This window comes from Eptesicus fuscus, chromosome 4 (genome assembly GCF_027574615.1).
Source record: "Eptesicus fuscus isolate TK198812 chromosome 4, DD_ASM_mEF_20220401, whole genome shotgun sequence".
In the NCBI taxonomy this organism is placed as follows: domain Eukaryota; kingdom Metazoa; phylum Chordata; class Mammalia; order Chiroptera; family Vespertilionidae; genus Eptesicus; species Eptesicus fuscus.
The window spans coordinates 60304505-60316561 of record NC_072476.1 but is presented as its reverse complement, the minus strand read 5'-3'; the positions used below and the strand labels follow the sequence as shown (position 1 = coordinate 60316561).

The window sequence follows — 12057 nt, the reverse complement described above, 5'->3', positions numbered from 1 at the left end:
CAATTCAGAGTAGACTGAGGTTGAGTGTCCTCATAGAGTTATGTCCAAAAACTAGTCCTCTATCAACTGCTGAAGGTCAGCTTAGGCTGCCTGAAGGCTAGGGAGCCCAGCATGGAACAATAGCAGGAAAACAGAGTTCCCTTCACTCCTTAATTCACATGCAAGTAAGGTGCCAATCAAGTGCTGACAAGCATGGAGAAACCGAAATCAAAAGTGGGTAGAGATGCACTTTCAAAAGGAACAGTTTTCACACATTTCTAAGTGAGGTTTTTAATGGTGGTTATGTACATACCACTAATAACACGGAAAAGGAAATAAAAGTAATTATAACAACACTAATTTTATATCAGCTGAGATGATTCAATAAACTAATGAAATATATTTACTACAATTGTTTAATAAAAATATCAACACTCACTTTGACTAGGAAAAGACATATGAATGCAAATTGATTTATTGAGCACAGCAAACAGGGAAGGGAAGGTGAGCTGAGATTAAAAACTGGTCATTAACTAGGAAAGCTAACAAATTTCCAATTAAAAGAAAATTTTAAGGCTGCTTGATTTTGCCAAACTATCACCTAGGAAGACAAGAGCAAAGGATTCTGAAATGACCAACAATGGAAGCAATGGAATCACTTCATCAAAGTGGCTGGTAAAAGAGATGATGAAAAAACTTACAACTGCATTGTTTTTTAATGACAGTTAATTTCCAACAAATGAGATAAAATGTAAACAACTAATATAGGCAAAAGTAAACTGCAATATTTGTAGATGTATTTCTGAATGAATTTGGTAAATGCATTCTGATTTTGACAACTAATTCTATCAAACAATTTCTAACACAGAAATGTAAGTCTTCTAAATGATGGTTTAATAACAGTTACTTTATATATTGGCATTATTTTTTTATATTGACATTATTTTAAGTACACAGAAAAGATAACATTGGGCAGATATGTTACTTTTAAAAATTGATTATCAATTCATAATCACTCATCACTAATGACTGAATGTTCGAATTGCTTCCAGAGCTATCTTATCAACACCCATTCTTACTGGAATCGCAGAAAGTTTAGAGAATTGGAAACTTGAGCTGTTACCATCTGATAAAAATAAAAGCTGTGAAAGGCATATTTTTAGCATCACTTTTCTCATTATTATAGTAAACTGTACACTGTCTTTATGAGGTTGGACCTGATCACATTCCAAGATTTACTACCATAAAATGAACATTGGTTTTGAAAATAAATCTTGTAACTATAATGTATTCTTCAGGAGAAATTCAATACTTTAAGGCACAATAAAATAATAAATTATGTTCTCAGTTTTCAAAAACAGTAATTAGCAAAATATGAAAGATCTGAAATATTTTTTGTGCTCTAAATTTAGAAGTAATTTATTTTCATATATATATTAGCAACACATTTAATTTTAAACTATAATTATAAACAATTTAAATTTAGTAAGCCTCAGGATACATTTTAGAATAAGTCCTAACTGGTACTTGCTTTTCAAACAGTAAACACTCTAAATAATTGCATATATTATTGAAGCTATACTATCTACACAATTTACATTCAAAATACATTTTCTTAAAACTCATGACCTAAACAAAAAGAATGTAAATTTACATGAGAATGGTAGAAAAACAATCTTCATACATTCAAACATGATGTTACAACTTATGACTATTCCATAAGGAGTGTGTGTGGAGTTTTTTTTTTTAACTGGAGTACACCTTTATGACACTTTTAAAAAGTCTAACTTTATTGAAATCCAAAGGATTTAATATCTGATATGTATAAAACATTATTAAGACAGAGATCTAAACTATAATTCAAGGTGTTCAAAATTTACTTTCTTAGAAAGTTAATATTAACGTTTTAAATCTATGTAAAGTAATTTTAGATATTACACTTATGTTAAAAAATCCTGAGAGTGAATATTTCAACATTTTAAACATCATGACTTTTCCCCTAAGAATATTTGGGAAAATGGGTAATATTATTCAGCTTTTAGCAAAAGTAAAGGCCTATAAAATATTTTAATGTCTTTTTATTGTTTCTTTATCAACGTTGAATTTTAAAAATCCTTTTGAAATTAAGTAGAAACATAATGGCTTTATATATTAATCAACTTTTGTCAAAATTTATGTAAAACTTATCAGTGCACAATATTATGTTTTTTTTTTAGAGGAATCCATATCATTAGGCCAGTAACCACTTTTTCTTTAGTTGTCACCATCTAACCCCATTACATACCCCCATCTAAGTTATTTCACAAAAAGTAGCAAATACATGAAGTTGAGATAATCGTCATTAATGTTTAAAAACCTAAACAAGGTATATTCCATTAAATAGACTTCTCAGGCCTGGTGTTGCCTGACAGATATGTGATGTGCCACTGGTTATATTATATTCCTCCTCCCATGCATGCACCTCCTGCCGAGACAGCAGACTACAGAAGCTGACCCTACTGAGACCATCTTGTCTCTCTGACAAAGCTCCTTTTTAACTTCTTACTTACTGGTTACTTCCTGTGATGGAGAAAAACTTTAGCTCAGCTTGTGATAATTTCACAGGCCCTGAGGACCCTGACCCTAAATAGCCTCAAGGTCAGAAGTCAAGTCTTGTTCTGAAACATCTGTGTGCTTTATATTAAAGTGGAACAAAAGTGGAGAAATATTCACCAGTGTGTGACAAGAAGGACAGGCAAAACACGAGTGACACACTGGTCATCTGTTACTCTGGCATCTTAAGTTTATTTTAAAAACTGTCCAAAACTTAGTTAAATTCCAAATATGATGTACAGAAGATTTTTATAAACTGTCTTAAAGTAAAAAAAAGAGAGAGAGAGAGAGAGAGAGAGAGAGAGAGAGAGAGAGAGAGAGAGAGAGAGAGAATGGATGTATTAAGAAGTCTTACAGGCTTTCAGACATATTTTATTACTCTGTCAATGAAATATCATGTCTTAAGTCATTTAATGGTATGCAAAGACAACACAAGCTACATATATGAAAACTTGTGTGTATTTGTGTGTGTGTATGTGTGTAGGGTTAACAGAAAACATTCACATTTTAAAAAGTTACCATAACAGTTTGTTAGCTATCTTAATATTTCCATTATATATTAAAATAAATTCAACAGAGATAAAAGTACTTGAAATCATTTCTAAAAAGTAAAATCAACTGAAGAAATAAACGATTTAATTCATTTCCTGATCTCAAGAGAGCATAAGCATTTGAAAAATTTAGATCAGCAAAATTATTCTCTGGTGTCACTACCAGTTATATCTAAATCATGTGGGTAAGCAATAAGGTGTGGGGAAGTTAAAAAAGCCATGGAAATATATCTAATTTCCATGAAAAGAGAAATACATAGCAAAGTTTAGAAACATAAAAATTAAGACAACCAATGCTGTGCCTGTGTTCAATGTCCACGTGAGGCTAATGGATTTAAAATTATCAAATGGACTTTAATCAAATTAATCACTTTATTGTAGCACTGGTACCTTCCTGTGACGTAAGGGGTTATGGGCATAAAGGCACAAATGCTTCAGCAGTGTATTTTTAATAATGATTATATCTCATTAATCATTCACATTGGTACTTGTAATATTGCAGATAATACAGACAAAATTCAGAAATCTTAATCATTTTTTTCTATCATGTACATATAATCTTAACTCTAACAATCAGATTATTTTGAAATGCAAATATTTTTGCAGCCAAGTAATAAGTTCCACTTAGAAACAGAATAATAGTTTTAATTACGTAGATTCTGACCAAGTGCTAATTTGTAGAGATAAATCAGGTAAAGGTTATCAAAATATCAACCAATGGATACAGACAATAGGGTGCTGAAGGCCGGGAGCGGAGGGGGGCAATGGGAGAAATAAGAGGACATGTGTAATACTTTCAACAATAAAGAATTATTTAAAAATTAAAAATATTCCCAAATATTCAAAGGGTCTCTTGAAAATTTTAACACTTTACAGATATATATGATATATACATAAGACAGGAAACAGATATCATAAAATGTATAGAAACTGGGGCTATAATGTAGGGCTATAATTATAACTTTTTAATTTTATAGAAATTTAGAAATTAAAAAGTTATAATTAAATAAGGAACAGGCAAAAAGCTTTCTGATTAGTATTTTAAAGTTCTGCCAAAATAAAATAAATAAGTATAGTCTTTTTAAACAGAATAAAATTATTTACTCTAAAGACAGTATTTTCATCCATGATAAAGTGATTTAAAGTAATTATGCCAACAGAAAGGGAATGGAGGGGATAAACCTATAGGAAGTTCAGGGATTAAAACTAGAGTTAAACGTGCACTTACCAGTTCAACAAAAGCAAGTCCTCCATAGCTGTGAGCAACAAAAAATACATTCTCAGCTGCCGACTGGGCTATGAAATGGTCCCACACATAGATCGCATGTTCTTCAGGAGAACCATTTTCCTATAAAAAAACAAAGATCATATATGAAATACTGTATCTAATTACTATCAGAGTCATAAAAAATTAAATTATGTGCTTGCTTATATAGCATAAGAAATAAGATGGTTACGGCTTATTCAAAATAATAACACAAAAGGACTACTTTGAAAATTAAAATTAGAGAATAAATTAGTGTTATATTATTATTAAAATACTAGAGGCCCGGTGCACGAAATTCGTGCATGGAGGGGGGGCATGTCCCTCAGCCCAGCCTGCACCCTCTCCAATCTGGGACCCCTCAAGGGATGTCCGACTGCCCGTTTAGGCCCGATCCTGGGTCGGGCCTAAACGGGCAGTCGGACATCCCTCTCACAATCCAGGACTGCTGGCTCCCAAACGCTCGCCTGCCTGCCTTCCTGATTTCCCCTAACCGCTTCTGCCTGCCAGCCTGATCACCCCCTAACCACTCCCCTGCCAGCCTGATTGATGCCTAACTGCTCCCCAGCCAGCCTGTTTGCCCCCAACTTCCCTCCTCTGCCGGCCTGGTCACCCCTAACTGCCCTCTCCTGCAGGGTTGATCGCCTCCAACTGCCCTCCCTTGCAGGCCTGGTGCCTCCCAACTGCCCTCCCCTGCTGGCCATCTTGTGACGGCCATCTTGTGTCCACATGGGGGCAGGATCTTTGACTACATGGGGGCAGCTATATTGTGTGTTGCAGTGATGGTCAATCTGCATATTACTCTTTTATTAGATAGGATAGAGGCCTGGTGCATGGGTGGGGGCTGACTTGTTTGCCCTGAAGGGGGGGTTCCCTTGGGGCATGGGGCGGCCTGAGCGAGGGGCCTGTGGTGGTTTGCAGGCCGGCCACGCCCCCTGGAGACCCAAGAGGAGGCCCTGGTATCTGGAATTTATTTACCTTCTACAATTGAAACTTTGTAGCCTGGAACAAAGCCAAGCCTGCTGCTCGCTCTGCGGCCAGCAGCGATTTCTGTTGGAGTTAATTCACCTTCTATAATTGAAACTTTGTAGCCTTGAGTGGAGGCTTAGGCTGGCAACAGGATGGCTTCTTTTGTTACCACGGAAACCCAAGCCTCCCTCCCGCTCTCGGTGGCTGTAGCCATCTTGGTTGGGTTTATTTGCATATTTGCTCCTGATTGGCTGGTGGGTGTGGCTTGGCTGGTGGGCGTGGCTTAGGCGTAGCGAAGGTGCGGTCAATTTGCATATTACTCTATTATTAGGTAGGACTGCTAAACTTAACTGCTACTATGATCTTTTGAAACAAAATATTAAAATAAGCACATTGTTGAAGGAATAGTGCATTCTAGGTATATCTGAGATATTAAAATATATATAAGGATATTCATTGCATAGCAGAATATTATAGTGGTCTTATGATAAAACTGTAACACTAAAAAAATTCAGCTATAATTCTATATGTGTATATGAAAATATTTATATTAAATTATTTGAACTATAAATTTTTAAGTGTCTCTGTAAACTGAAAATAAGCAGAAATCAGCAACAAATATTTTCTATTTATATCATTTAAAATATACATTAAAAAAGAGATTTTCCATACAATTATTTTTCTACAACTGGGAAAAATCTGAACATATAAATCCAAAGCCTTTGACATTTCCCTAAATTGTTAAACCTTAAAACATGTATGCATGTTGCTTTAATTCTAAAAGTTTTATAATAACTTCATTTTCTTGTGTTTATTTCTATAACTGACACATATTGTGGTAAAACCTGGATAATGTGAAAAAGAAAAAAAAAAACCTGAAGAGCTAAATAATACTGATTAGAAAACAAACTGCTAAAAACTAAACATCATGAAAATATTTTGTATAAATATTTCCTGGAAGCTTTAACACCAAAAGATTAATTCCCTAAGAAGGTCCATATGAATGGTTTCACTTGCCACCTAAAAGCTGTTGTTCCCTAATATCTATCTCTGCCCTAAATTTCTCTCCAGAGCTGCAGACCAACTCATTTCCTTCTGGATGTCCCAAAGATAATTCAAACTCAACCAATTCAACACTATGCTAAGAACATCCTCTGTGAACCTATGTCACTGTTTTTGCTCCCCACCTCCAGCTGAATTCTGAGAATCGTATTTTATTTCTCTCTCCCTCAAACTCCACATATAATCAATCATTAAAATGCTGTTGATTCTGTCCCCAATTGTCTCTTAATCTATTTACTTCTTGCCATTCTCATTTCCCCTGGCTTAGTTCAAGCCCTATCACTTCACACGTTGATGTTGGCAATGGTCTCCAGCCCACTTTCCCTGCTTCTAGAATTGGCCATTTAAATGCTCCTCTGTCTAGTTCTGTAGTAAGGACAACTTTTCAAAAATACAATATGATCATGTTGCCACATTACTCACTTCCTGCTTAGAGCCCTTCAAAATTTCCTCATTGCCCTCAGATCAAGTTTGAACTCTGTATACATGACATTAAGGCCTTTCATGATCTGGCTTCTACCTTGAACTATGTCTTTTACTATTGCCCTGCAAAACACAATGATCCAAAAGACACCCATTTCCCACCATGAGAGACAACAGAGAACATTCGCTGTGTTCCAACTGCAGGAAACAACTTGCAGTAACCTATCTGCGCCATACTTTTCTTGCCTCTGGACTATTTCCTTTGTTTCCAAAGTGACGCCTGTGTCATGCTCTCACTTCACTCACGCCCTTCACCTACTAACTCCTACTTATCTTCAGAACTCAAATGAGACGTCACTTTCTATCAAAAGTCTCCCCAAGGATAGGTAATGTCCCACAATAACATCTTGTGCATGCTCCCATTATTGCACTGGATGATTTCTATTGCTAATTGCTTGCTAAATTAGTAAATTCTTGAGACCAAGAGCTGTGTCTTGTTCATTAAATCTTAGGGTAATAAATGAATAATGAAAAAATATTTATCTTAAGGATGATTACTTACAATCTTGTAGTCATATACAGAAAAACAAATTGTATTGGGAGAACAGGTCTAAATTCAGACAGTCCAGACAAAACCCAGACATCTGGTTTCCATAGTTTTATCTCACAATGAAAGAAATGTATAGGGAATATAGTCAATAATATTGTGATAACTATGTGTGGTGACAGGTGGGTACTGGAAATATTGGGGAGGGTGGAGACAGTTTGTGAAGTATATGATGTACTCCTGAAACCAATACAAAATAATACTAAAAGTTAACTATATTTGAAAAATAAAAAATGCCAAAAACTCCATTTCCAATACCACCACCACCCCACCCCACCCCAAAAAAGAGAAAGAAATGTAAAAACAAAACAGATAGAGTTTCTACATGCTATGGCTGGCAGAACTAACACTCTTAAAAACCTGTGATGGTAGTAAATATTCTTTTATGTATTGACAGAATAAAGACATATAGAATATTAGGTTACTCTGTTCCCATGATACTCTGTGCTGGAAGTGGGTGTGTAAGGACAAGAAGCAAGCCATGATCCTGCTCTTTAATGTGTTTGCAATTTCATGAAGGTGTTACATAAAGACATAAGGGGCAGTAGTATGTGAGAAGTAGTACATTCTCTACTCCTGACACCAAGTTCAATGGACACATTATAAATCCATATGATCTGACCTCAGTGAGGTTCTCCCCGCTTTCTTCTCACAATCACCAATTCTTCTTTGAGAACCTACCTGTCCCATCCTTTCCATTCCCACCTCAGTTCGGGTCCTCTGACAATAGATTCCTAAGTAGTCTCATTTCTTTTAGTCTTTCACTTTAATCCTGTCTTTCTAGCCTTTCTTCTCACTATTTCCTGAGACGTTATATAGGCTCCAGGAAAATTTGGTTTACACATTAACAGTCTGTAAACGCTAGACTAAACTCTATCATGGAATGCAGACTGAGATCTCACAGGTAATGCAGCTCAGATAAGACAAAACCTAAAGGCAGAGAGCACTTCCAAGGCAGCATGTTCCATAATCCACACATATAAAGTGATAAAGACTATAAATGCTACTCGGGGTGGCAGCAGAGTGAATGGAAAGGAAGGGATGGAATGAGTCATTGCAACAGAAGAAGTAGCAAAACTTTGTGACTCACAGGATATGAGGGAAACTGCCAACCAGGCCCAAATGACCCATCTATGACTAAAGGAGAGCTAAGAACAAACAGTTCTTTCCACTGTTCTCATATAAAAACTACTGTTTTCAGAGATTGGTATTATAGCTGATTCTTTTCTATACTCTAGGGAGACAACATCTGTTTAATAATGGCTTGTCAGCAGTAGCAAAAAGAAACCTTAAGTATTCATGTGCCCTAAGTACTCAAATATTTTCAGCACCACTCTAAGATCATTACATTATTCATTAGTTTTAGGTTTTAAAAGCAAATTTTCTAAAAAGTGAGAACCGATTGAAAAAATGTCTACAATATCTACTTAAGGGGTCATCTATAAGGGCAAGTAAATAATTTGGGTCACCCTTGATGGCCACTGACACTACAAAATACAGGGCAGAAATGACAGGTTGCCTTTAGGGCAACACCTTTGGTGACAGCCTCGCAGCAGTTCCGGTAGTAGCCCACATGGACTTCCAGGATTTATGCCCTTTGGCCATGGGGTGCTAGCTCAGCAACGAAGGAACCAGACTCACCTTGGGCAGATGCACGAGTTATCCTGACTTAAAAGTCTTACACCCCACAGAAGCCAATACCTCCTGCAACAACTCCATAGGCATGACTTCCCAGGTTCCAGCCTACGTGGAACATGCCCAATTATAAGAATTACTACCCCCAGGGAAGATCAAAGCTATAGCAAGTATAGCCTATATCTCCTTCTAAACAATGTTGCCTACCAACCACTCACTCACAGTGGATGGTGTGGTATGCTTCCCAGAACTCCTTTCAGTTATATGGCACTCATTTCCTGAGCTATGGGAGTATTGGCCCTGATTAGCTTTAACTGAGGCACTGACTAGGAACTGTTCTCACCCAAAGAAAGTTAAATTGCCTAAATTAACAGTCCCACTTCTGAGGCAACTTATATCCAGTGAATGTTGGCGATGATGTGGATCTATAAGGACCCTATCTCTTGCCTCAAGGCAAGACATCTCTAAAGAGCCATCCCAGATGCAGAGGTCAGCATAGATTTGGATGAGGCCTTTGTTGTGACTGTATGGCAGGGCAGTTCAGATCCTCCTTCGAAATTCCTTTTTCCCCCGCCACTCCCTTACAAGTGCGGATCCCCAGAAAACTCCTCAATGAACTTCCTGCATGCAACTTCAAAATCTGTTACCTGGGAAACCCAATTTAAGACACAATCTTATCAGGTTGACAGGGACAGAGGTAGAAAGTTAACTGAAGGTCAGATTCTCATCTGACAGATGGGGAAAGAATTTTGCCAACCTTTGACACACAACATCTTACAAGAAATATACAGAAAGTATGTACATCTATTTGCATGTATTATTATCATGCCTGTTTAAAACTACTGTAAAATATTGTTGGCTTACATTTACCTGTCAGCTCTACTATTAGTTATTCCTGTACTATTTCATTGGTTCTTCTCTATCCTGCTTTTTCTTTAATCTGCCAAGTCACTTCTCCTCCCTTCTAGAATATAAGGTTTTAAAACCAGATTTGCAGTTAGATACTCTTTCGAATTCAAACTATAAATACAAGGCATTCTACAGGCATTTAATAAATGACTAATGATGCCAGGTCTACTGGCAATGATACTATTGACAAAATACGAAGTGAGTTTCAAAAACCAAGACAAAGAAGTATTTAAACTCCATTTAGGAATCTAGCTTCTAGTAATCTGGAATGTGGCAATGATAGATGCTCAAAGATGTTCATCACTGTCTCACTTATAAAAGCAAAAATCTGGATAAAGCTTAAATTCTAGTAATGCAGAAATAAATACTTAAGTAAATTATAGTTTATCTGCCTAAGGAAATATTACATAGGTATTCAATGAGTTTACAAAGTAAGACACGCAGTTCATCTAATTTTATATATAGTATAATTCACTAAGTGAAAAGGCTTGAAAAAGACTAGAAGTCAAAAATATTAAAAACAGCCGAGCTGCCTATGGATTGTGGGATTATGAATATTTTCTAATTTTAGCTTCTTTACATTTTTCTCAACTCTCCAAAATTCTACAAACTGCATGCTTTTTATAATAAAACAAGTAAACAAAAAATCAAATCCTACTGAATGGTTACTGTTGGCTTCTTAGGGAGAATCAGCATCTGAGCAGCGTCTTTGCACCTTCATGTACCAAATTCTAGTATCTGGACTGAACCCACCGCACATTTCCAAGCAGCATACCAAAAGGGGTGCTTCAAGTACGTTTAATCACGAGTAAGAATTGCTAACTAAAAGTCTGATAATAACTGAATATACAGAAAAGCAAAAAAAAATTAGAAGAGGACAGAGTGCGCAATAGCCCGAGGTACCTGTTACTGAGCAATGTAAGAGCAGTACTGCTGTTAAAGCCCAGCAACTGACAAGAACAGTAGTGATCCTGAATCATCAAAGGAAAGTTAATGATGCTATGTGAATTCCATTTTTTAAATTAATTAGTTTTATTCAAAAAATTTTAAAAAGATGCAAAGAACATAAACCTTAGTTATAAAAAACATGGCCTCCATTATGTGACTATTTCCCTAGGCTTTCACAAAATGATGGCTTTTTAACTATTCAGAGTGTTTAAGAGAGCCAGATCCCCACATTTTTAAGATGTAACACATTCTGCCAAATATTTACTGCCTCTGACAACAGTTAAGCACAATAACGGTAGCACAAGAATTAATATACCTGGAGTGGTATTTAATATATATTTCTGACATACTACATTACTAAAATCACAGTTTTATAAATGAGGTGATGCTATTCCAAGGTAAATTTGTGTCATTCCAACCCGCAGCCCACATTGTGTCCACATCATTATTTATTTATAAACCATAATCCAGCAGGTGTATATTACCAGCAGTGTATTTTGAGACTAAACAGATTTCAACATGAAAGACTTTCTAATATGCCTCAATTACAGAAATGCAAACATACTAAATCTATTCTACAGGTTCTCCATGAATTTCACATTAGAGTTCATTTTGTATTGAGTAACTTCAAGCTGGATGATTTTAGAATATGCAAATACACAAAGTGCATGAAAAGAAAATACGTAAATCCATTAATTAGACTTTGCTGGTGGCAGAATGCATAGGATATTTAAACTGTAGAATTCAGCTGTATTTAGAGTACAGGTTGAATTTCCTGATGTACTCTTGCCATCATTAATCGTTAAATGCCAAATAGAATTGATGCAGTAACCAAAGCCTTATCAACTATGCCAGATTCTACTACCGAGGCATTGCAAGGTCTGCATTTATGATGGACTACCTGAGCTGATAACACATGGAATTATCTAAACAACATTTGCATATTTGCGTAATTATTTTCTAAGGTTAATTAGCTCCTGTAAAGCATTTCGCCCTTTGAGACTGCTTACAGTGACAGGTTCACATATTTTCTGAACCAATGCCAAATCTGACAGATTTTCCTTTGGCTTACCTGTTGCTACAAAGTTCTAAAATAAGTGTGTTCCTAAAATTCATGC

General features: G+C 35.9%; 1 protein-coding gene across 2 annotated transcripts in view; it reads right to left on the bottom strand.

The window, feature by feature from the left end:
- Positions 1 to 12057, bottom strand: part of FAM172A (family with sequence similarity 172 member A) — a 375530-nt gene that overhangs the window by 175324 nt on the left and 188149 nt on the right. For both annotated transcript variants that reach the window (XM_054715061.1, XM_054715062.1), the window contains one exon: positions 4351 to 4470. In XM_054715061.1, coding sequence (XP_054571036.1) covers positions 4351 to 4470 — 120 coding nt within the window. The remainder of the gene's footprint in view (positions 1 to 4350; positions 4471 to 12057) is intronic.